This window comes from Parambassis ranga, chromosome 2 (genome assembly GCF_900634625.1).
Source record: "Parambassis ranga chromosome 2, fParRan2.1, whole genome shotgun sequence".
Classification (NCBI taxonomy): domain Eukaryota; kingdom Metazoa; phylum Chordata; class Actinopteri; family Ambassidae; genus Parambassis; species Parambassis ranga.
Window position 1 is genome coordinate 21,654,835 of NC_041023.1, and position 25,823 is coordinate 21,680,657.

Genomic DNA, 25,823 nt, shown 5'->3' on the forward strand with positions numbered 1-25,823 from the left:
GAGAAGGTTAGAGTGAAAGGTAGTTTCATCATTGTGTTACTGCAGCTGTTTTAGGGGTCATAAGTTTGATTAAAATTACTACTGAATTCAGACCAATAAATTAGAAGCATTATTTGCTTCCTTAAACTTGTATTTATTTATTGAATACATCCACTGGTTTGTCATCACAAATTTATCCTGATATTTATACCCGAGAGATACGAGAACCTTCAGTACCACCTGTATCAATACTTTTTCATCCAAGCTTGAACCCATGAAGCTGTATGACAAGTGTAACATCGGGACTATAAATACCACCTTTAGAATAAATTTCACACGGTCGAAGCACTGACATTGATCTCACTCAATTTATTTAGAGGAACGATAAGATACAGGAATTGATGAGAGGGTTCTGTGTAAGAGGTTTATTTTCTCCATATATTTTACAAATAGAAGAACAAGTGTTCATAGACTTTCGACAATAACCTGTCCGAAGTACTTTGAAGAGCTACAGGCAATGGGAGCGATGGTCTCAGCCATTTATCTGCAAAGAGAGGAGAAATGTGGTGTCAGAACATCAAGCAGGTAAAAAGCCTTTCAGACTCTCAGCTACAGCTCCTGCTAGTCCAGCTGGGTCTAGTCTACCTTGTTACCTCCTCTGTATAGACAAGCCTCAGTTCCTGAGTTCAGCAAGTGGGTGAGGAGGAGCAAATCAGGTCAGAGAGGAGAATTAGTCATGAAGAAATGTGAAATTTAAAACATGTGCGTGGCTAAGAGGGATTCTTTAGGGAGGAGAGAGGATGGCTCTCTGAGGTCAGAGAGTTGGCAGAGTGAGGAAGGATCATAATGAAGGATAATGAAGGGTGAGATGGGACAAAATGGAGACAACGAAGCAGAGGGACAGAACACTTACAGAGCAGCAGCTCCAGAGATGATCTCAATGAGCTCCTTGGTGATGACAGCCTGTCTGGTACGGTTGAAGGTGAGGGTCAGCTTGTCAATCATCTCAGCTGAACGGGAACAGAGAGAAAAATTAAATGTGAGTCTGTCATATGGAGGTGTAAGATACCATCCAACGCTTCATGCCGTTTCATTTGCAGGTTGATTGTTTACATTAAATCAGCAGTTAGCACATGCAGGCTACAGCAGCCCTACATGCTCTGAGCTGAGCATCTTCAGAGGAACACTGGGCTGCTGAAGGCCCAAAATTCAGCTGTGCCTCAATTCAGGAGCTGCATTTGAAGTCCAGTTGCATCACAAGGCCATCCCATCAAAGGCTCCTTTAAAAGAGGCCTCCTTGTCCTTGAAAATATCCAACAGGTGGATACTTCACAGAGAGACTACAGCAGACTTTGCAAACATGGATTTTACACAAATAAAAACAACTGCTAAACATAACTTCTTCTGTCAGTCTACACAAACTGACCCCATGTTACATCACACTTTCCTTGTGAAAGCCTTGACAGAAACTCAGATCTGAAAGGCTCTAAAACAGCCTCATCATCTTCCTGACTTTACAAAGAATGTGTGGTGGTCTTACAGGCATTCTTGCTGGCGCTGTCCATAGCGGTCATCCTGGCGCTCTGCTCACTGGTGGAGGACTCCCTCAGGGCCAGGTAGATGACATTCACTAGGGCAAACTCCTGGTAGTTCCTCAGCACATCGGCGTCGATGTCATCATAAATGGCCATGGTCTCTGTTGCCGGAGAAAAGGGACATTTTCAATACCACTCACAGACACTCTTGGGGTCTATCTGTTTTAACAGAGCTGGTGACCCTACCTGCGTTAGCAACTGTGTCATTGGAATACACAGGCTTCTTGTCCGTCTTGTAAGAGATGACAGACCTGCATGAAGAAAAAGAGTTATCCTTATGAACTGTTCAACTTTTTTAAAGTTTTAAAGTATATATATATATATATATATATAAAAAAGCGTCTACCTGAATCTATTGAAGATGACAGAGCCCTGGTCAAACTCGTATCCAGAGTTGAGCAACTCGGTGGCGATGACTGAAGCATCGCCAAAGGTGGGAGGTTTGCGGCCGACTTCCTTGCAGTTCAGCATGATGTGCTTTCCATGAGTTCTAATGAGGAAAGACGAGTATAAATAAAAATAATCAAATACATGTCCATCTCTAAAATCAAAAACCTCCATCTTTATTCGTACCTGTGCAGCAGGCCTCTCAGCTTGTCTCCCACATTGATCACCATCACCTCCTTGCCAGCACCAGTCAGGTTAGCAATCTCGCTCTTGATGGTCTTGGCCACACCAGAGTGGATGGCGCCACACAGTCCACGGTCAGAGGTCACACCGATGATCAAATGCTTGGTGGCATGGTCCTCTGGTGCTTTGATTTCAGCTTTCTCATAGAGAGCTGTAGAATGGAGGGGGAAAAGTCAGGAAACATCCATCATCAGATTTATTTTGAGCAGCATTCAGTCATGTATATGTACCCAGAGCACCGGAGCCGTAAACGCGGGCGGGCTTCAACTGTCTCTCAGCGCGGGCATACTTGGCAGCAGCAACCATTTTCATAGACTTTGTGATTTTCTGGATGTTTTTGATGGACTTCAACCGAATGGTGACTAAGAAGAAGAAGAAAAGGACATTGAAGAGGTGAGAAATGAAATTGCTTTATTCACCAATGAACATTAAATCACATGGAATTGCTGAAATCATGTTTATCTGTGCATTAAACTCTTTGATCAAAATATGCTAGATTTTGATACTATTCAGTTTTAAACATTACAAGTCTAATGCGTGTTGTGAAAAAGCTGTATTTTACTAATGAGTTAGTAGTTGTATAGGGTACTTACTGTCCTTCAAGGTAGCCATGTTCCTGACCTGCCCACTGTCAACAAAAATAGTGCAAGTTAGCCTTACTGCAATTTTTACCAATCAATAATACTGCTTAGAAACTCCAACACTAGCTTCTGTTAATACACAACAATTTGAATGGAATACACATTATTGTTGCTTGCTAACGCAGATAAGCTTAGATAAAAATGTGACAACCAGCTAATCGTAGCTAACGATGCTGGGAACAGTATAATGAAAATACTGCACTGGGTTTTACTACTAATGTTTCTTTACTTGATCCTCTTGAACAGTGTTATTGTGCTTTTGCACGTAAATGTCACATTAGTTAGCATTAGCATTTAGTTCTCCATTCACTGCGCCGCACACCGCTGTCATTCATTAGCCGCGGCCTACACGTTAGCACGTCCTTGCATTCAATAAGTAGAAGTATAACATCCCGCAAGTCACACACTGATTCGAGACATAAATACAAGCAAAGCACAAGCAGAAAATACAACATTAAATACTGCTGTGAAAGTATCTGAATGTTTTTGACTTTACCATTGTGGGGAGAACACCAACGCGCTGGTCCTGGCGAACATGGTTACTTCTATGAAGGTCAGACACGCAGGACTGCGCAGGCGCAGGTTACAAGCAAGATGGACGAATGCTGCCTTCAGGGACTGCCAAAAATGTCGTTTCGCTGGGCACCCTACACAAACATTTTCTCTTGTAATTAAACTACATCAAAACAACTACCTGATCGATGTATCATCATTTCCTAATTGTCAATATAATGTTAATACAAATCACTAACCTAGTAACCACATGATAAAAATGACATTAAATATACAATAACAATTCAAATTTTATTCAACATTATATAATATTAGACCCCGTTTACTAAAAACACGTTTTGAGTAATCTTTCATACAAACCATGGAACCACCGTTACATAAAAAACGGTATGTAAATGAGAACATTTATTTGTATTTATTGTAATCTTATCAAGTTTCGCTTAAAAATACGGAGTGCCCGTGAATGCAGCCAGAATCATCGCGAGATTTGAGGATTACGCTCGGGGTTGTGACGTTGATATACGGAAGCTGTTTATCCACACAGCGGATGGTCCGGGTTTTAGTCGCGGTTAGAGAAAAATATCACCGTTATAGTCTAATTTCAGCTCCTTGTTTACAGTCGTTTGTTGATTTTACCTCTTCGCGATGGGAAAAGCGGATTTTCTTTCCCCTAAAGCGATAAGCAACCGAATAAAATCCAAAGGTCTCCAGAAGTTGCGGTGGTATTGTCAGATGTGTCAAAAACAATGTCGAGATGAGGTGATGACCATTAAATGTGTCTTAGTTTTGTTTTTGATGTTGCTATAGATCTTCTTAACCTCTGTCTGTTCACTCTTTGTTGTTAGAATGGCTTCAAATGTCACTGCATGTCCGAGTCCCACCAGAGGCAGCTGCTGCTGGCCTCAGAGAGTCCACACCGGTTCATGGACCATTTCTCGAAGTGAGTTTATGTTGCTGTGACTCATTAAAACAGTAATACGTGCTGGTGGTTTACTTCAGATAACACAATGTTGTGTGTTTCCTCACAGTGAGTTCAAACGTGACTTCCTGGAGCTGCTCAGAAGACGATTTGGTGAGAAAAGATTCTTATGTTGCTGTTTACAATCAGCTGTTTGTGCTGACATTTTTTTTTCATTCTCAGGGACAAAACGAGTGCACAACAACATCGTATACAACGAGTACATCAGCCACCGGGAGCACATCCATATGAATGCCACAAAGTGGGAGACTCTGACTGACTTCACCAAGTGGCTGGGAAGAGAAGGTAAACAGAGGGTCAAAAACACATGTGGACACACCTGCCAAGTGTCTTTAATAGATTTCTGGTACCATACATTGTGTCAAAGGCCACAAAATCTCTAAATTACTCAAATTATACTTTAATTTGTCACTTGTAGGCTTCTGTAAAGTTGATGAGACCCCTAAAGGATGGTACGTCCAGTACATTGACCGCGACCCTGAGACCATCCGCCGCCAGGAGGAGCTGGAGAGGAAGAAGAAGCACGAGCTGGACGATGAGGAGAGGAGCGCCAGGCTCATCGAGGAGCAGGTCCGCAAAGGCCGTGAAGGCAAGGAGACTGAGGTGAGTAGCACAAGCAGGACCCTGTACACACTTGGTTAATCCTTAATAGATAAATTAATCTCCTCTTTTTTATTTTGTAGGAAACTCCAGTTTTTACAGAGCTGAAACGTGAGAGTGAGGAAGAAAAAGGTGAGTTTACTTTTTTTTAATACAAAAGAATCTTTTTTTTATTATTCTCCCTGACCTGTTTTTTTTCTTGCAGTTGCTTTTAACCTGGGTGCCTCTTCCTCAATTGCTGGACCCTCTAAATCAAGGTACACATGTCTCTGTGCAGGTTTCATTAACAAGTCATAAAGCCTCTCCGCTTGTAACAGTTTGTCTTGTTTCAGTGCTGTCCTGAGTGGGGGTGCTCTCAAAGCAGCAGCATCAGTGAAGAGGAAAGAACCACCCTCCAGCTCAGACTCCAGAGGGGAGCGGAAGAAGAAGTCTGCTCTGGAGGAGATCATTGAGGTTGTGATTCTGTGTGTTTGTGTGTGTGTGTTTGTGTGTTTAGTCAGAGGTGTGTTTCTGATCAGCCTTTTATTTGGTTCAGATGGAGGAAAAGAAAAAGAAGAAGCAGCAGCCAGTCAAAACAGATTACTGGCTCCAGCCAAACATTGTTGTCAAGATCGTCACCAAGAGACTGGGAGAGAAGTACCACAAGAAGAAGGGGGTTGTCATGGTAACATTGTGTATACTCTGGGTGACTACATGTAAAGAAAGAAGACGTCCTGTGTTGCTAACAACCTTTTCTGTTGCAGGAAGTGCAAGACAGATACGGTGCTGTAGTGAAGATGATCGACTCAGGAGACAAACTGAAGCTGGATCAGAACCACGTGGAGACGGTCATACCTGCACCAGGTAAACAGACTTTATAAGCCACGATGGCACTGCACAGATTAAATGGATTAGTGTTAAACGTGCTGTCAATCTCTGTGCAGGTAAACGTGTTCTGATCCTGAACGGTCTGCACAGAGACACAGAGGCAGTGCTGGAGGGGATTGATGAGAAGAATTTCAGTGCTACACTGACACTGGACTCTGTGAGTCATTTATTCTTGTTAAACACTTAAACTTCAACCATGTTATTCCTGTCAATGTTCAGTCAGTGTGGGCTCATTTTTCTGGAATATAAAGTGCCGCACCTCTGTGGAAAAGGCACAATCAGGGCTAGAACTCAGACATGTCTGTAGTGTTACACAGTTAGAAAGAAAACAATCATTCCTTTGATCATTGATTTAACTAAAATGTAAATATACAAGATTCGGTACAGTTTTTACACAGATTACCAATTGTAGAATCAATGGCGGCTCCACATGCTACAGGTATTCAACTAATGCTTTTTTACAGCCTCTATAAACCAGTTTTACTCTGCATATCGGACAAATACATGCTGATTTTTTTAATCACACGTCAGTCACAGTTTCCTAATTGCACAGAATGTTTTGTCTATAGAATGTTATTACTACAAATTGGTGAAGATTTAACTGCGATATGTGGAGGTGTATTTTTCAATCAAACGTACACCACATATGGTGCATTTAAGGACCCTTGGAATGTTTAAAGTCTGCTTGTTTTATGTTGTTTTTTTTACTAGGACGATCTGTGTAATTTTGGCTATTGAAAAGATGAACTCGTCTTTTTGGGTATTGATTGTTATCGCCTCTTTTCTTCCTCCTCAGGGTCCACAGATCGGGAAGAGGGTGGACATCGCCTATGAGGATTTCTCAAAACTGGCTTGAACAAGCAAAACTGCCTGCGTAAACTTCAGGTAGCCTTTATGGCTGAGGGACTCTACTATGTCAGAATCCTTTAACATTCACGTGTACATATCCCACAGTGCACCTGCTTTAGGAATCAGAGAAACATGGATCTCTATGTTCCAATTTGTTTTGTTTTTATTTTGTATGAATATTCAAGTTGATTTTCTCCAAATAAATTTGACAAAAGTGACAAAAGTGGAAAAAAGGTTTCTTGTTGTCTTATCTGTTTTCATCTTTTTCAAATGACTCTAACATGACAAACCCAGGAGTTGCACAGGGAAGCTGACTGTGCGTCTGGCTGCTCAGAGCATCTGAGGGAGGAAGCTGTCTAGATCTGGGACGATGTAGTTGGTGTAGTGGCCGTCAATGAAGCCCTTCCCGCTGTTATGAACAAACCAGCAGTAGACGTTGGAGCCGCGTCGCTTATCTTGTCGGTAGTCCTTCTGCCAGCCCCTGACACACACACAGAACACAGGAGTTTACGGCTTCAAGAAAAATGTGTTTACAGTGTAGCTTTGTGTGGGTAGAGACGTACCTCGTGACTTGCAGCTTGTTGCCCTTCACGTCCATGGTGGCCTCCTTCTTTAGAGGGTCGGCTCCTTCATGGACGTTGTACACACTCACATCAGGCTCTCTGGAAAACTGCCCTACGGAATCAAATTCACAAAGTTACTGTGTCAACATGGCCCCAGCAGTCTGTGGTGTAATACCACACATGGCCACATGGCTCAGAACATGGAGGTAGGATAACATTAGCACAAATTCTGCAGTCAATCTCTGCAGAGACTGTACCTATGAGTCCGTGCACCAGCGACGAGTACTGGTTGTCGTTTGGAAGGTAAAGGCCCAGAAAGTCGACGTTGGTGGGATGTTTCTTCCACACGCGGTGGAGCAGCACCATCACCTGGATATTATCATTTACTGTGATGGTGACCTGAGAGTTCTTCACAATGGAAATCCTCACCCTGAAACAGAAGCATGATATTAAACCGCACTGGCCCTGCTGTGGATGACACTACTTGAGAGGTTTGACTGTTACCCATCCTGTGTGATTTCAGCGGTTGCCCCCCAGGTAAAGGTGTGGTTGTTTCTGCCATCGGCCATGGCGATGGCGTCAGTGCTGACGGTCACGCTGACCCCCTCGGGCTGGTAGTAGACAGAGAGGACGCCAAAATAGGTGTTGAGTTTACTTTTGTGCACCTGCTTGGAGCTGATGAGTTGTCCGTTCACCGCCACACCTTCAGCATGGAGAGAAGAAGAGGAGGGGGTTAACCAGTGAAATATGGTGTCAGACTACGTGTGACGGTGATGGGTGTAGCACCTGATCCACTGTCAGACACCAGGTTGAGGATGTGTCCAGGTTTGGAGTCGATGTTGAAGCAGATGTCCATGTTGCTGCTCGGCAGGTGGACGATGAAATGAGGGTCGTTGTCCACTAGATAAGAAACACGGAGCTCATTAAAACACGTTGATGTTACAGAGGAAAGATTTCACAACAGTCTGAAAGAAGTGTGTGTTACCTAAGTTCACCTGCTGTGGCACAGCCCAGGCCTCTGGACCTTTCTCAACCTGACTCGGCGGGGCCGGAGTGGTCATCTGTACCCAGGGTGGAGGCTGGTAGACGACCCGCACTGGAGCCAGGCTGCTGGATGCCGAGCCTCCACCTAGTCCTCCTCCTGTGTGAGACAGCTGACAATAAATCTTCGTCCTCTCTGACTTCTCTGTTGTAACTGTTTTTTTGTCGGGCACCTCCGCAGCAGCCGTGTTTGGGGTCCTTAGGAGTGTCAGCCAGCAGCCGCTCCTTGGTGTCCTCGCTCTCCACTAACAGAGCGGTGAGCGGTGTGACAAACTGATGCTCCACAGCCAGAGACATGATCCGCTGGGTGATCTTCCTCTTTTTGACAGCCGTGGGAGCCAGAGACCTGAAGGGGGCGCCACGCTGCAGCTGCTAACTACTGTATTTAAAAGGATTTACAGTGATTAATCATGCTCACTAACCTCTCACTGAGCAGCTGCTTGATGGAGAGATAAGCCCACAGTTGTCTGGCAAATCCAGTGAAGGAGTGCTGCTGTTTGGCCAGCTCCATGTCCAGTTCTGCGGTGTCAGACTCCGTCTCCAAGGTGATGTCCAGACGGGCCTGTGGGACAGAATGGGGCCGTGTGATCCAACCACTTCATCTGTGACACACTGAAGCTGAATGTGTTTGATGAAGACTCACAGCAGACGCAGTAGTGAAGCTGGTCAGCGTGTTGCTCTCAGACGGCAGAACCTTCCCGGCCACCACCAGCTCTGACCCGCTGAAGTACTTATCGAAGCGGTTTTGGGTGACCTCTGACACAGAGTCCTCTGGAAACTGAACGGTGATCCTCCTCAACAGTGGGGAGGACACCTGGCTGTAAAATGTCTGCAGAGACAGGTGTCTGCATCAGGTGTGTTCACAAGAAGAGAGCTGAGAGCTTTTTTTACTTGTCGTACCCGTAGCTGCTCTGCAGCATCATGGTTGGCGTAGATCCTCTGAGCCATGCCCCTGTTCTCATTGGCAATGCGTTCCAGGAAGTCGTAGTCCACGTCGAAGCCAATGCCCAGTGAGAAGAGAGAGAATTCCTCCCTCATCACACGCTTCACATTCTTCTGGATGGTGCTAAGCTTGATCTCTCCTACAGTTTGTTGATAGTTCCAATTAAAAAAAAGTCAACAATGTTGGCATTAAAAGAAATTACCAGTCAGTTTCATCAGCTTTCTTTCACACATTGTGTCCAGTTTGTACGACTACAGGAGCTTCAATAGCTGCACATTTTGTGTGCTTTTTCTAAAAGACAACAAAAGCCATGATATTCAATTCTCCTGTCTTCAAATGCACCAGACTTCACCTCACATCATACAACCCTGCTTAAGAAGATGAACTGTCCCTTTAAACTGTTACCACCATCTTTTCCTGGACAGGGACTGATTGCATTTGCTTGTGAGCACTGAATTTGTGCTTACCTACAGTAGGGTCTCCATCAGACACCAGAATGATCATGGAGACGGAGCGAGGGTCGATGAGCCCCTGGTTGGACCCCCTCACCAACATCTGAACTGCTCTCATCAGGGCCTCGTTGATGTTTGTGCCTGCAGTTGGGAAAATAAGGGCACACACATGAGGATATTTATTACTGAATACATGATAATATTCAGATCATACCGCCATTGGGTTTGATGTTCTGGATGTATTTCTTGGCATCAGCGATTTGAATGGAAGAGCCTGGTACCAGCTCCTCGCTCCAGCAGCGCACGTTGTGGTTGAAGTCTATGATGCTGAAGTGATCGTCAATGGTCAGGTCGTCCAAAATAGCCTTCATGGCCTCCACTGTCTGTGAGAGAGGGATTTAACTGCACTCAGGAAATCGACCACATGGGGGCGGTGTTTTACAGAAAAAAACAGATGGATGAGCACTGTAGGGGCCGAAGGGCACATCCCAGTGTAAACACTTACTTGCTTCATCTTGACCCCCCACATGGACCCGCTGACATCAATGACAAACACGATGTTTTTAGGCAGAGGGGAGAGGTTGGACGGAGCGAAGAAATGGACAAAGTGACCGTCTGAGACCTGCAGGGAGCAGCGAGACTTCAAGCAAACAGCCTGAGACATCTACAAAGAGGGTGAGTGGGTCAGTGCGTGATACCTGCAGCTCCCCGGCGTTGCTGTCTCTGGTCACATCATATTTAACAGTGAAGATGCCGTCTATGGCGCTTCCCGTGCAGTTGTCACACTTCCTCTGCTGCTGTAAGGTCGGCTTAAAGACAACATGAGCCTGAGGAGGAAGAGAAACAGCATGAAACCCCCACCCCCAAAAAACAACAACAACAAATAAGCTAGACAAGTGAGACCAGATTTATGCAGAAAACTCCGTCACCAAGGCTCTGAAACCTGGAGATGACAAGACGACCTGTAGAGCAGCTGATCAACGTTTCTAAAAGGATTTCATGGTATTTTGGTGGAATATTTATCCATCCATCAGTACTGGGCCCTCCCATTTTAGACTTATATATATATATATAATATATAATATATTTTTACACCACATTTCCTTCCTGAGGAGGTGTTCCGGGCGTTTTCCACTGGGAGGAGACTCTGGGGGAGACCCAGGATGCAGTAGAGAGGGTAGTCCGGGTGTTTCTGCTTAGACTGCTGTCCCTGAGACCCAGCCCCGGATAAGCGGTTTGAAGATGGATGGATGGACCACATTTCCTGACTGTTAGCTAACTGACTTTTACCATCATGTAATGCCACTTTGTACCACTAGATGAGGTAGTGAGCCACTGCAGTGTAAATGAATATATTGTGGTACCTTGTCTTTGGAGGATGTGACTTTAACCATCTCTCCAAACTGCGCTCCAAGGGTGTTTAGTGTTTCGAATGAGGAAATTCCCTTCGGCTCGTAGAGGTACACGTCCACCTAAAAAACAGACACCCTGTTAGACACCATCACTTGATGACTATTTAGACTCTAATCATAGTGTCCTCACCTGGAACTGTGGCACCAGCCGCCCAGGCTGCAGGTACAGCGAGTGCTCGTAGAACCCGAGCTTCCTGTGCATCATCTCCTGATAGTGGAGCTCAAACTCGATGTTGCTGCCGGGAGGAACGTGGACCTCCGTTTTGAAGGTCTCCATGTCCTGGGAGTTAGCTCTGTGAGGCAGGAAACGGGTTTTTATGAAGCTGTAAAGCTTTAAGAGGATTCCTGGAGGCTGCTGGGTACCTGACGATTCCGGCGGCCTTGCCCCTGGCTCTGGCCTGAGTGTACAGGTTCCTGGCCACCGTCTTCTCCTTCACAGAGCCCACAAATGTAATGCCGTTCACATTCCTGCCACACAGAGTGAGCAAAGGTTAGAATCACGCTGTTGTACTGATGACTGCAAGAATGTGGGCTCACATGGTGAAGTTGGTGATGAAGGCTCGTTTGGGAATCTGGACGTTGAAGCCAATGCTCTGAGCTTTGGCGCCTGAATTGATCACCGAACTCCTGACGGTGGTGTGGGCGAAGCGGGACGTGATGCGGCTCTCCACTTTGTAGCTCCTGACGGTGATGTCATCTCCGCGAATGGCCTGTAAGGAGACGAGTGTGAACCTTCATTTTGCATTTTGTTTAATATTTTTGACTTACTAAGAGATTTGTATCTAAATTATCAAAAACAATGCATTTTTGCATAAATGTACACACTTCACTTTTGTGTGTTTAATATTTAATACATGTTTTTCTTTCTTTCTATCTGAGTTTTATTTTAGATATTGAAAGTAATGTACACATCTGTGTTTAGTTTGAGCCTCTTGGACCTACAAAAAACTTAAATAATGACATGTTGCTGACTTAAATTTCTGATGCAGGGACAGAAAAGGGAAGCAGAACAAAGTCAATAACCCGTCAGTCATGGGAATCTCTTCAAACAGCAGCTCATTGATTAGTAGATAAAGTTAAACTCTGTCACAGTGGAGAGGTCTCCAACAACAAGCAGAGAGTCATACCTCAAAGTCTTCCTGCTCCTCGCTGGTCAATATGGCTCTCTGAAAGACACACACACACACACACACTCTTAATCTACTCCCTGAGGGAAGATTGTACATCACACACACTGTTGGCATTAAATTTGAGATGATGATTTCAATCTGGCTCAGAGCAGCTTTGTTTGTGGATGCCTTGTTTATTTTTGTGTAATCAGTGAGATGCATTCCACAGATCGATGATTTGAAGTGTTGCAACATGAGTGAGGAAAGCAAAGCCGCTTTTAAAGCTCGATATTATTATTATTATTATTATTATTAATAACATAGAGGAAATAAAAGTGATAAACACTGTGAAGGAAACTCTCACCTTGTGTCTCTCTCGATGATCATGTATGTCTGACTGATGAAAGAAAAGGTTATGATGAAAACATAACGTAACTGCAACAATTTAAAAAAGACTTACATCTCATTTAGATGCAGAAAATTTAAGTTTTAGGCGCTAAAATATATATATATATATATATATAAAAGTGGAGCTGTGCTAACAACAACATGATAATCCAAACTTTACTCATACATTTCAAAATAAAAGCATTTTTCACAGGTTTCCCCTTCGGACTCACCGTCTCCTCCTCCCATTCTCCGTCTATCACAAACTCGAAGCTACGGCTCTGATGGAGCAGCAGGAGCCCCAGAAGCAGCAACAGTGGACGCCTCATGTTTCCAGGCCTGTGGGCTCACACACACATATCCTCACACACACATTAAATAAAGCTAAACATCAAAGAAACAGAGAGAACAGGAGACAGAGAGGTCCTTCTGCAGGGAGCCTTATTGTGGAAACAGAGCAGAGCTGAAAACTGAAGGTTAAAATCCACTGAACTGATCAACTCCCGGCCCCTGGTCAATATTTGTTGTGTTGCACGTAACTCAGAAAAGGAGAAGGAAACTTTGAAACTTGACCTGCAGTGTGTGCAGAATAAATAGGACACATTCACAGATTACACACATGCTACACATCTGAGGGAGGACTCACTCTGAGGCTATCAGCTCCACAAAGCGTCTGTGCAACACAAACATATAAACACATTTCAATGACACAAATCTGCAGAATGCAGGAGGGAGGTGTGAGGCTGCACCACAAGATGGCAGCAAAGGAAACATCTTCGCTACAATGCTACAGGTTTGTTGTTAAGGTTCAGTTTTTAGGACAATAAAACAGATGAGCATGTAGGTCAAAATAAGAGGAGCTATGAGGTTAGTTTCAGCTGATGGAGGGTCACTGTTAAAGGTACCAGCATGCTCCCTTCAAATGCATTTTGTAAATTCCAGTTCCTCTGGATTATTCTGCACCCTGCAGATGCACAATATTGGATTTTTGCTACATATTTGGTGCAAATCACTGCAGATTTATGCATGAATTTTGTACTAAAAGTTCTTGTAATGAGATCAATCAACATGTTTTTACGTTTTAAAAGCTTTTATATGCCCTCATTTTTTTGTACACACACTGGAGACACAATCAGTGGTAAGAATTGTGCATCTTGTGGAAAAACATTGCAGAATTGACTCACCTTGGTCTGAACATGGAGCAGTGTTACAATGAAATCTGCCGTGTCTGTCTGGCATTCTGCATCCGGTTAGACTGCAGGGTGCTCCTCTCTGTCCACCATCACTGAGGGCGACCAGTAAACTGCAAACACAATTATTGACATTTGTAAGACAACAACTTTATAACCTTTTGTAAATTTAGGGGTCATCTGCCACCTAGTGGAGATAACAGGAACTTAAATTGCTGTTTTGTGTTTAGTTGGCTCAAAACTTAAACAAAGCCAAATCATTAGGAGATAAGAATTATTTTAAATCAGTGTGTATTTCATGATACATAATACATAAATAATCCACTCCTTAAAACTCTGATTCCCCTGAAAGGCAGCAGCAGCAGAACAAATTGCCACTCTTCCAGGAGTGAGGCTGTAAAAACACTCTGCATCTCTCTCCTCCAGTGGGTGGGCGTATTTTTCTTCCACATCGTGTCACACTCCCCTGTCCGGTCACTCTCATCTGGACGGAGGACTCGGACTTTTGGAGGCGCTTTGGAAAATAAATAATGTCTTGTTCCTGTTTTTAATGGAGAATAACTTCGAGATGCTGCTGTTGAGTCTGCTGCTGCTGCTGTGTTCCAGCCCGGGTGTGCTGGGGCAGCTGGAAAAGGAATCCCAGTTAGAGGAAGATGTGGATTCGGACTTGGCAGACTTTGATTTGGACATTGTAAGATATTTCTTTTGAAGGTTTGGCGCATTTCTGGCGTGTTAGATTTCTTCTTTATGACGGCTATGATATGTTTATGTCTACAGGCGCCGCGCAGGGTCCCCCGGCAGGTGAAAACTATATTAACCAAGGTAAAAATGTTGTTTAATATTTTTTGTTTCTTACATTTTGAGATTTTCATCAATCAAAGATGTGAAGGTCCTGTCTTAGTCTTGGATGTGATCATTTGGCACAGTGGATATGCGTTTTTCTTCTGAAAATCTACAGATTTATTATCAACATCTCGTAAAATGTTTGATGAAATCAGGACCTCACTATTCTGATTTACATAAGCATATCTGGGTTTAGAATGCATGACCTACTTTATTCTGTAGTGGATTTTGTCACTCTAAACTTGTTCGCTCTGGGCGTGACGCACGGGAGATCGGCCAAACGCGCAGATGAGCCAAAGTATCTGTAATCTATTGGATCTCGACTCGTGGGAATTCATTCCACTGCCTGTTGCGTTGCTGTAACTATGGAGAAGGGCAGATTTTTATTATGATGGGTGCAAAAAAAACACACATAAACAATGCGCACAACGAGTGATGAGTAAAATGACGCACAAACTTCAGCTGTTGATGGTGTAGTGTTTTTAAACACCTTTCTCTGCAGGAGACAAAACCTCACATTCAAGAACTCTCGATCAAGACCACCATCATCTCCCGCTATGCTTTCACTGCGGTGTACTGTGCCATGCTCAACCGGCATTCCGCCGCTGCTGAAGGCGTCTTCCAGTTCCAGATCCCCGCTGACGCATACATCTCCAACTTCACCATGTAAGACAGACACGTTAACACTCACAGAAAAGCCCAGAAAATATTCAGAATGATAGAAGTTCTACTGCGGGAATCTTCTACCTTTGATTCTTGGATTCTTTGATTTGCCAGATTTTATGATCTCTCAGGTTTAGAAGGGGCTCGACCCACAGGCTGTGATTCACTTGAATTTACAGGATCTCCATATATGTGCTCATTGAAATTCCTGTTTGTCAACAAAGATGACGATTATCAATAACTGTGCTACTGTAGCAACTTGCAGCCATAATTAAATGCTAATATGATTAGCTTAACATTATTTCTTTGTGATGTCACTTTAAAAAGGAAACAAGGACATCCTCTATTTGAGAGAGACATACAATAGGACTTAGTGGCTGGAAGGATTTATGGATCGTCTGGTTGCTATGGAGATATTAGAACAAGAAGACACAGACCAGTCCATTCCTGTGCAGGGCCAGTACACCCATAAATAGGCAACAACAGGATTTTGTCAAACAAATTCTCTCCTTTGTCCACAAAATCCGAGTTTGAACTGGGGACAATATGAGCACGACCCTAATCCTCGACCTTTGACCCCTGTGAACCAGGATCGTTGGAGGGCGTGTCTACCAAAGCGAGGTCACACCAAAGGAAAAGAGGGTCAAACAGGAGAAGGGCAAACCCAAGAACAAAGAGTCAGGTGACGCAAGGTAAGAACAGCCCTGTGTGTGTTTGTGTGTGTGTGTGTGTGGCCACTCCTATAGTCTGGCATCTTATCCTAGTTACACAGCAGCACTTGCTCCCTCTAATGTTCCTATTTTGTGAAGACAGATTGATAATATCCCCAGTAAAACCTCCTTTACCAAAACTAGACCGCTGCACAAACCTCCGTGTGTGTGTGTGTGTCTCTGTGTGTGTCTGTGTGTCGCACCATCACTGCTCCACAGACAAAATCTGTCACATAAATCTGTAACCAAGGAGGCGACATGTGGAAGGAGTGACATCATACTCGTTTCCAGCTGTCATGCAGAAAGTGACATTTCAGTAAAATGGGATTTAGTGATTCAGAGACTCCGCTGTAAACAGAGCGGAGGAGGACTGAAGTGAAAGATCAGACACAGACAGGACGCCCATATTGATGATGTCACCACTTGGAATGCTCACATCACTGCTCCACCTTTTGCAGCTATTTATTATTTCTATTAACCCTAATGTTTCAGTTAAAGAATAGGCAACATCTTTAATGCATGCATAAAAGTCAAATGTCTGCTAAAGGTCCGAAAATCTGAAGACATTTATGTAACTTTTATTGCCAGTGCACAAAAAACATATTTTTGTAGGGCAACCTGAAAGTTAGCATCACTTGCCCTGTTATTTGTGGAGGCTTTACGGCCTTGTATAACCAGATCCACCTGGTTATACAAGGCCGGTAATGTTTGGCTAACAGATTTTAGATTATAGCAAACAAGCAACATAGTGTTATCAATACATTATTAACAACAGCATGTTCATCAAAGCTACATGTTGATGAAGATTCTCAGTCATCCAGGTCATCATACGTAGAGAAGATTGAAGCAAGGCGTCTGGACTTGTAGAGTTTTCTTGAAGACGTTTCGCTGCTCATCCAAGCAGCTTCATCAGTTCTAACTGTGACAGTTAGCAGTAACAGTTAGAACTGATGAAGCTGCTTGGATGAGCAGCGAAACGTCTTCAAGAAAACTCTACAAGTCCAGACGCCTTGCTTCAATCTTCTCTACATCAAAGCTACAGTATGTGAACAGTTCAGTTTTTTTTTCACGAAACTACAACTACAAACTGAAACGTACAATCCAACATGGAGGACACCCATTTCTTTCCCTGTCTTCTCCCCTGTAGTCCAGAGCCAGAGGTGGAGGTGTTCAGAATGGCGGTTAACATACCTGGTCGGAACCGGGCCGTCTTTCTGCTTACATATGAGGAGTTGCTGCAGCGTCGACTGGGTAGATATGAGCATGTCACCAGCCTGCGGCCCCTGCAGCTGGTCAGCCGTCTCATCCTGGATGTCACCATCGTGGACCACTCCCCCATCATGGACCTGGAGGTGCTGCCGCTCCGCAACAGCAAAAGCAGCAGTGCTGCCAGCTCTCCAGCTGCTCCTAATGCACACAAGATACCAGGTATATTGATATTTACCGAAAAATCTGATCAACACCCACTGGCTTTAAGGGGCCAGTTTGTAGGATTTAGTGGCATCTGGTGGTGAGAGTGCAGACTGGAACCAAATAAATGCCTCTACCTTTACAGACATGACTTTTTTAACGGTGCCCTGGAAGCGTAAAGGTCACAGCAGCCACTGTTTGTGTTGTGGTTTTGTTCTTGATCCAGTTACAACATAATTTGCTTCCTGTCTTTGTGCTCGTAGCCAAGCCCGAGCTTCCCCTCACCACTGTGATCAAAAAGGAGAATAACGTCTGCAGGATCACCTTCAGCCCTAACATCGTCCAGCAGGCCAAGATCACCACCAACGGCATCCTGGGAGACTTTGTCATCCGCTACGATGTCCAGAGAGACATGGGGATCGGAGACATCCAGGTGAGAACACTTGTCAAGAACACATGTACAGAATAAAGAGAAAGACAGAAAATAGTTGTAATAGTTTTGGATGCAGGCACACAAATTTACTTTACAGTTACACACACACACACACACACACACACACACAGAGACTCGTCTACCCACCTGTTAGTCATTCATTCCTTTGGCCTCCTGCCACCGGCCTCGCTACACCGCCAAACTGCTGTCCGTCTTCAGAGCAGCACTCTCACCAGCTGCTGTATGTCTATGTCTATGAATGTCCCTCTTTTCCAGGTTTTAAATGGACATTTCGTCCACTACTTCGCACCCAAAGACCTGCCAGCTGTGCCCAAGAATGTGGTGTTTGTGATCGACACCAGCGCCTCCATGTTGGGGACAAAGATCAAACAGGTAAAGAAGCACAAGCTGTTTGTCTATTTAGAGTTTCATTGAAACAAAAACAAACCAGAAGGGAACAATGAGGTGAATTTGGCAGCATCTCACTTTTAATAAGTCATAGGTTGAAATTTCCAGATCATGAACACATCATAATAGAAAAATTTTCAAAATAAAACCGTGATTTATTTCCAGACAACATGCGTGACTTAATGTTCATTATTATTCTGAGTATTACATTATTTTTCCTGCCTGACATCCAAGCTAAATCTGAGGAATAACCTGGGATTTAGATGAACAGTATTTTCACACTGAGGTCCTACCTGAGGTTAAAAAGAGCAGAGGGACCAAATCTGAACTCTTCCTCAATCTTTGAGAGAGAGAAAATCTGAGTTACTCTCTGACAATCTTACTTCCTTCACAAAGCGTGTGAAGTGTATGTCCGTTTTCTGCACCGTATTAGATTTGTGTCACTCCCACCTCCCCACACCCACACTGGAATATCAATATCAGACCTTTTCCTCCATCTGCAGTAGCACAATAAGCTCCTCAGCCAGACTCTGTGCGGCTACCACAAGCAGAAAGGACAGAACCAGAGAAGAAGGACAGAAACTGAAAAACAGACTTTCAGACAGAAAAGTGGAAACAGACTGAGCTGTGAGGGAGGTCAGCGTCTGTGGGGTAATGGAACTTTCTACACAACGGCACCCTCGACCCCTTGATCAGCCCCCTCCAGCCCCCAGTAGGCTGCAGGAACAAAACAACAAGTGTGTCTTGATGTGGCCTCACAATAGAGGGTTTTAGTGTAGGTCAGTCTGTGGTTCTGACCCCAGCTGTATACAGCCCATATAGACCCATCAACCCTCACAGGAAAATTATAGACCTCACCCACGCTGAAGAGGGGTGGGGTGGGGGGGTGGGGTGGATGAGGAGAAGATGTGGCTGTAAAGACAGAAAGGAAGGAAGAAGTCTTTAAGTTCTTTTGTTTGGAAGGCAATCAAGAAAGATGATGATTCTCATTTGACAGATGATCCAGTCAGCTTCACACCTGCAGCAAACCTGAGAGTTGGTCCAGTTTCTGGCAAATCAAACCCTGCACACTGTCCCCAAGCAGGTTTTTAGCTGTTGGTTTTTTGCCAGTGCCCGACTCCATCTAACTCCAGAGCTAATTCAAACAAGAGCAAAGACATGGAGCAGGACAGCACAGGTGAAGCTCAGGGAGACAGCTGAGACAGCTTCAAGCTGCACCCAAACAATGAAAGCCAATGCAGAAGTACCAACATTGGAGTTCCTGAAATGGCCTCTTGAGGGTGACTCAAAAGCAAGTCAGTCCTCCTCTTCACAGCCCACTCTGCATCAAGAAAACCTGTTGACCAAAGTCAAGCCATTGTTGTCAACGCTTGTTTCCAACATGAACACCACCCACCAGTGTTTGATGGAAGATGGAAGCAGTGGGTGTTTACTCCCATGTGTGCAGCTCTATAATGCAACAATATAATAAACCTGACTGCACCACAGACACCATAACCAGGTCTAATTCAATGTAAAATAAACATTTCCACATGATATAAAATAGCATAAAATGACCCTAAACAGCACCAGCCCACCAGCAGGTCGTAATCACAAACCTATGTTGAGACCTATAGATGTTTCATTCAAACCTTCAAACCTTGGATTATAACAAGGAAGGATGAAGGAGCTCTTTAGTATTCAATAGAAAACCCACTGTGCCTCTTTTTTTCAGACCAAAGACGCTCTCTTCACCATCCTGAGGGATCTGCGGCCCGGTGATCGCTTCAACTTCATCAGCTTCTCCAATAAGATCAAAGTGTGGCAGCCGAATCACCTGGTGGCTGTGACACCCCTCACTATAAGAGATGCCAAGAAGTTTATCTTCATGCTGATGCCCACTGGAGGTGAGACACTGCTGTCCATAAGACTTCCACCACTTCACAACTGGAAAATCGTTTTGGTTTAATGAGCTTTCGTTTTCATTTTTCCTCAGGGCAATGAAAAACTTTAACATTCCACTCAGTCACTGTGTTTCCAACGTTTCACTTTTTTCATATATCTCTAGGCACAAACATCGATGATGCCATCCAGACTGGCTCCTCTCTGCTTCGCAATCACCTCTTGGGCCCTGACACCACCCAGAACAGCGTCTCCCTCATTATTTTCCTGACAGACGGACGGCCCACAGTCGGAGAGATCCAGTCCCCTGCCATCCTGGGCAACACTCGCTCAGCTGTGCAGGAAAAGTTCTGTATCTTCACCATTGGGATTGGTAACGATGTGGATTACCGGCTGCTTGAGCGCATGGCACTGGAAAACTGTGGCATGATGAGACGCATTCATGAGGACGCTGATGCCAGTGCAATGCTCAAAGGGTACAATTCTTTTAGTCTGTATGTTGGTCAAATATGTCTTCTGTCACGGATCCTCTTATTCTAGTTGGAAATTTGGAAATTGGAATTGTAAAAACTTAAGATTTTGGTGGCTGTATCCATTCACTTATCTTGGGTCGGGTCATGGGGCAGCATCCTAGGCAGGAAAGACCAAGCCTCCCTGGCCACCTCCTATGGCTCCTTGAGGAAGATACCGAGACATTCCCAAGCCAGCTAAGAGATAAAAACTCTCCATTGTGTCCTGGGTCTATGCCAGGGCCTCCAACTGGTTGGATAAGCCCAGAACACCTCACCAGAAGCCTGACCCATCTCAACTGGCTCTTCTCAATGTAAAGGAGCTGTGAACTCCAAAACTGTAGTCTAACATAGATGTTAAATAGGTTTAAAGGTATGGTCTAAAATAGGACTCAAACTGGTTTGAATTCTGGATTGATACTGAAGACAAATTAGGTTAAAGTTGGCGTGAAATGACTTAACAGTGCTCTGACAACAGCGCTGGTTCAACATGCAGTCCTAAGATAGAGCTAAACCTAAAAAGAAAGAGGTACAAGGTCTAAAATGCTTAAGTTGTGTAAAAATCACAAATTTTCAGATAATCACTGTCCAATACTTTCCTCCTCATGTGTACATAGTTGTAGTCTTCCTATGTCTTGACCTCTTTAATCAACTTCATCATGTGATGGCCACAGACCACACCAGCCGGCCTTCCTCCATCCAGTCCTCTCCTCTCTCTCTCTTCCACACTCGGACACACAAGGTGTTTGTTCAGCGGAGCAGGAATGTGTGTGTGTTGTGAAACATGCGTCTGAGTTTGTACGTGGGGTTAACAGATAGACTCTCAGATAATAGCCCCTGTCCTGCTTGAACAAACACGCTGGTTTAAGAGGTGAGGAGGTTTACTGCAGCTTACACACATACACACATCCACAGCCTTATACACACACATTTATGAATGTGTACACAAACTCCAAAGTGGGGTTGCAGTAGCTTAAAGGGTTAAACAAGCAGGATTAAGGCCGGAAGGTGGATTGTTTGGATAAATATGACTTTTGATGAAATCTGCAACAGGACCATTCTTTTTAAAAAAACTACTCTTAGGCTCTGAACATGTCCTAAAGGAGCTCAACGTTGTTTGTTTGTTTGTTCTAGCAAAACAACCTATGTGTTCAAACAAGAGACCTCTAGTGGTCATATAATTACCCACAGTCATTCATATATTCTTCTCAGCATTGTCACTCCTCAAGCACAAGGTGAACAAAAATCTCATTTCTGTGGGTGCGTCTGTGTGTGTCTGCTCACTAAGTGGGTGTATTGGTAGGCCACCAAGTCGGTGCTGTGTCAGCTTTTTTTGGAGTGAGTTTGTGACCTAACTTCATGTCTGTGTTCTGTTTCAGGTTCTATGATGAGATAGGGACTCCTCTGCTGTCTGACATAAGGATCAACTACACAGAGGACTCTGTTCAGTACGTCACTCAGCATCTCTTCACCAACTACTTCAACGGCTCGGAGATTGTCATCGCCGGAAAGCTCACAAACCAGAGTGCAGACTCCCTCCATGTCCAGGTCACTGCCAGTAACAATGACAGGAGCATCATCCTGGAAACTGACGTGCCCCTGCGGCACCGACAGATAGAGACTGAGAAGCATGTGAAGGCAGCTACGGCTGCGATGGCTGCTGGAGCCAGGCCCGTGGGGTCAGGGGCCACACAGGGATTAGGGCTCGCTCTAGGTTCAATAGCAGAAGACTTTGTGGAGCGTGTGTGGGGTTTCCTGAGTGTCAAGGAGGGACTGCGATCACGACTGCGGAGCCAGACCAGTAAGGAGAGGGAGGATCATATCCAACAGGCCACCAACCTGTCCCTGACCTACCACTTCCTCACTCCCCTCACCAACCTGGTGGTGGAGAGGCCTGAGGTCCTGGCTGACGGCACCATGGCCCCCGCACCTACAATCATGCCAGAGAATGATGAGGCTGCCTCACCTGCTAATGAGCTGCCAGATGAAGAAATGCCACAGAAACCCAGCAAGAAGCTAGGCAGCAAGACTTCCTCTCTGAGCAACACAGTCGGTAAGGTTGTGTTGTGTATTACAGTCATGCAAAAAGTTTGCTACTACAGCATCACACAGTTCTGAAAAAGTCACTCCCTATTACACACAGTGACAAAAACAAGCAGTATGTCCATTTCCATAGTAAAGCAGTATGGTTTTGTTCCTGCCAGTTTAGCCATTTAGCTGTATAACTGAGGACTAATTGGTTAGGAATTGCAGAACAGCAAGCATGCTGCAATTAGCATGTCAGTAGACAATTATTGCTGTCTTTGTAAGGAAAATGTGTGTAAAACACAAAAGTTTGCTTCTCATCACACGTGTTCTGTAGTCATTATTACTGCGGTGGATCCAAGATAATTAAAGCTGCGAACCTTTCAGGCCAACATGTATACAGCTACTTTTTTCCATTAAGGACTTTATCTGACGTTATCTGTCCCATTCTTGCAGGTAAAGCTGAGAGAAGACCAGCCAAGAAATCCATCACCATCTCTAAAACATCAGGTGACTCCACATTCTCATATAAACAGTGTCTACCTGCCTGCTTCTTCTGATAGCATCTAAACCCTACATAAGTAAGTATATACTGAGTGGATACATGGCTCCAGAGTAAAACATGAAAGAAGAGGAGAAGGGGAACTTACAGTAGACTCTCTCTACACTCCCTGTGTGGGCGGCCTGTAATTTAGGTATTCGTCGGCAGTGATCACACAGACACTGCAGGGTTCAGAGATTCCTCTGAACATGACCTAAAAAGAGGAAGAGGACATGCAGGGTCTAATTGAAATACCAACACAGGCACTACTTGGCACTTTAAACATGCAAGTGCGTGCACGAGCACGGATAGCACAACGTAACAGGACAGAAGTGTTAGGATGTTTGTGCTGAAATAAAAAGAGGGGACTCATCAGAAGCTGTTAGTGAGGGTTAATGGCCCTGTCATTAGGGCTGCTCTATCATCTCATTGCTGCTGGTTCTCATAGGGCTGAGGATATGAACTGTCTCAGGGAGCAGAAACTGAGGTGGCTAATGCACTGATGACAGTGATATAAATCCACATAGTTGTGACGATATGTAATGCAGTTTTGTAGCTATATTTTGGTATTAATTCTGAAAAATGATTTTATTGAACATATGGTTGTTGTTTTTTTCATTGTCTATTCAATGGCCTAATGCTTCTACTTGTACTATTTCTGTCCTTCTCTCATACGCTACCTCAGCGGATGGTGACCCCCACTTTGTGGTGGAGTTCCCCCTCAGTAAACTAACTGTATGCTTCAACATCAACGGAGAGCCTGGACACGTTCTTGCCCTGGTCTCCGACCACAAGCACTCTGGTACGCCTCATGATTGATTAAAAGGCACACAACTCTTATTGGCTGTTGTCAGAACATTTGTACTGTGTGTCCTCAGGCGTGACTGTTAATGGCAAACTAATCGGCGCCCCAGCTCCGCCAGGCAGCCACAAGCAGCAGCGGACCTACTTCAGCACCATCACCATCGTGGTCGATCATCCAAAGCGTGCCTATATCGAGGTGACACCTAAGAAAGTCATCCTGGACTCGCGGGACCGCATGGTTCTGCCCTGTCACTCCACGGTGGCTGTGGACAGTGGCGTCCTGTCAGTGGCCATCGTGGGAAAGTCTAACGTGACTGTGACCGTCGGAGGGAACATCAGCTTTGTAATTCTGCTGCACCAGTACAAGAACCCAGCCCCCTACCAGAGAGACCATCTGGGGTTCTACATCGGAAACAGCAAGGGACTGTCACAGAGTTGCCACGGTCTGCTAGGTAGGTGGAAAAGTAAATTTGTTATTTAGACAGTTAAATTGGCATTTACATATCTGGCGCCCTCCTCCATGTCAGCTGTTGTTTAGGGCAGGACATGACATCATGGTAGCCATCCAAAGGGACAATTTAGCCTTGTGAAATGTTTCCAGTCCAAACTAGCTTCCCTCCAATTTTATTTATGGACTTCTGGCAGAATTTAAAACTATACTGTACTAGGTAACTAGCTGCTGGGTGTAGCTTTAGATTTAGCATGAAGGCATTCATCTTTAAAGCTACAGTCCACGAATCTTATATCCCCCTCCTGGCAGGGTGAGTAATTACACAAACACTGTTCATGTTGTTGACGTATGACTCAGAGAAAAAGCTGGGAAGTGTCGTTGGCTCAGCCTGTGGTTTCAGAGCTAAGCTTACCTGTGTGAGGCTGTGGTGGGCATAAATATCAAATATTATGAGTCTTAGGTTTAACTTAAATGTCTCTTTCATTTGGGTGAAATGTTTCTCAAACGGATTGAGAGATGAAAAACTTTTCTGTTGATTGTCTTCAGCTGCGTCCTCAGAGTTCTTAAGAGCAAATGTCCACAATGTGTTTAGACAGTGTCAGATCAACAGGAAATTAACCAGCCTGACCTTCAGCGGTGTGGAATCTGACACCAAAATACCTTGAACCCTCTGCTTCCAGGTCAGTTCCTGTATGAGGAAGTGGGGCTGGCAGAGCTTCCTGCACAGGGAGACATGAAGCCATCAACCGTCCTGAAGGTGAAGGATCGTTCGGTGCCGGTGGTTCAAAAGAGCCGGAGGATCTACAGCGGGACACAGAGCGTGGACTGCTGGTTCGCCCGGAACAATGCTGCCAAGCTGATAGACGGACAGTATGAGGACTATTTAATGTCACACATGTTCGACACAGGGGACTGGCCGCATGGGACAAACAGAGTGTGAGGCAGCAGATACAAACTCTAGCACTGCCATTGAATTAACTCATTTTACCCAGTATACTTATCATGTCACAACAAACACCTTTGAACCAACAGGCCCCTTCTGAATATATTTTTTTACTATTTCTAATGAAAATAAATATTGTATTGTTTTATTGTTTTTACAGTAATTTTGAAATTGTAAAAATAAAACATTTAAACCCACATTTTTTTCAGCTGCTTTGAGGATAACGTGTATTTTTCTTACACACCTAATATGTACATCAGCATGTCTTAAACGTGGCAACCGAGAGCTGTAGATCACACCTGGTTACCACGGGACCATCCCCGGTAACAAACCCTTTGACCCAGTGCCAATGACTAGATGCACACATAACATACAACTACACACACACACACACCATATTCTCCCCCCCTGTCATCAGGTGGAGGTCACAGGGCTGCTGGTCACGCCCACAC

General features: G+C 44.5%; 4 protein-coding genes across 5 annotated transcripts; 2 read left to right on the plus strand and 2 right to left on the minus strand.

The window, feature by feature from the left end:
• Positions 1-389: 389 nt before the first annotated feature.
• Positions 390-3,448, minus strand: atp5f1c (ATP synthase F1 subunit gamma). 2 transcript variants are annotated; one of them, XM_028430293.1, is made up of 9 exons: positions 3,342-3,448; positions 2,798-2,832; positions 2,435-2,566; positions 2,148-2,355; positions 1,921-2,064; positions 1,761-1,825; positions 1,520-1,675; positions 893-989; positions 390-523 (listed from the first exon to the last, which is right to left on the minus strand). In XM_028430293.1, the coding sequence occupies exons 1-9, from the start codon at positions 3,380-3,382 to the stop codon at positions 520-522; spliced, it is 882 nt and encodes a 293-aa protein (XP_028286094.1). In that variant the 5' UTR covers positions 3,383-3,448; the 3' UTR covers positions 390-519. The 2 variants fall into 2 exon arrangements, with proteins under 2 accessions (XP_028286094.1, XP_028286087.1); XM_028430286.1 differs by lacking the exon at positions 390-523 and having other exon boundaries at positions 889-989.
• Positions 3,449-3,868: 420 nt separating this feature from the next.
• kin (Kin17 DNA and RNA binding protein) lies at positions 3,869-6,886 on the plus strand. The gene is made up of 12 exons (XM_028430270.1): positions 3,869-4,117; positions 4,204-4,298; positions 4,387-4,430; positions 4,500-4,622; positions 4,756-4,940; positions 5,021-5,069; positions 5,143-5,194; positions 5,270-5,390; positions 5,473-5,601; positions 5,681-5,780; positions 5,861-5,961; positions 6,601-6,886. The coding sequence occupies exons 1-12, from the start codon at positions 4,004-4,006 to the stop codon at positions 6,658-6,660; spliced, it is 1,173 nt and encodes a 390-aa protein (XP_028286071.1). The 5' UTR covers positions 3,869-4,003; the 3' UTR covers positions 6,661-6,886.
• Positions 6,795-13,086, minus strand: itih2 (inter-alpha-trypsin inhibitor heavy chain 2). The gene is made up of 21 exons (XM_028430256.1): positions 12,794-13,086; positions 12,538-12,570; positions 12,192-12,230; positions 11,602-11,774; positions 11,428-11,532; positions 11,195-11,357; positions 11,017-11,124; positions 10,351-10,479; positions 10,158-10,274; positions 9,867-10,035; positions 9,668-9,793; positions 9,158-9,339; positions 8,901-9,086; positions 8,680-8,819; positions 8,431-8,603; positions 8,202-8,357; positions 8,003-8,116; positions 7,721-7,919; positions 7,474-7,646; positions 7,217-7,328; positions 6,795-7,134 (listed from the first exon to the last, which is right to left on the minus strand). The coding sequence occupies exons 1-21, from the start codon at positions 12,887-12,889 to the stop codon at positions 6,984-6,986; spliced, it is 2,844 nt and encodes a 947-aa protein (XP_028286057.1). The 5' UTR covers positions 12,890-13,086; the 3' UTR covers positions 6,795-6,983.
• Positions 13,087-14,154: 1,068 nt separating this feature from the next.
• On the plus strand, positions 14,155-25,770 carry itih5 (inter-alpha-trypsin inhibitor heavy chain 5). Its single transcript, XM_028400644.1, has 14 exons — positions 14,155-14,441; positions 14,528-14,572; positions 15,096-15,259; positions 15,847-15,948; positions 17,114-17,394; positions 17,640-17,809; positions 18,086-18,202; positions 19,932-20,103; positions 20,265-20,574; positions 21,987-22,660; positions 23,089-23,142; positions 23,859-23,975; positions 24,052-24,429; positions 25,109-25,770. Exons 1-14 carry the CDS (start codon positions 14,301-14,303, stop codon positions 25,366-25,368), a joined length of 2,985 nt encoding a protein of 994 aa, XP_028256445.1. The 5' UTR covers positions 14,155-14,300; the 3' UTR covers positions 25,369-25,770.
• The last annotated feature ends 53 nt before the right edge of the window (positions 25,771-25,823 follow it).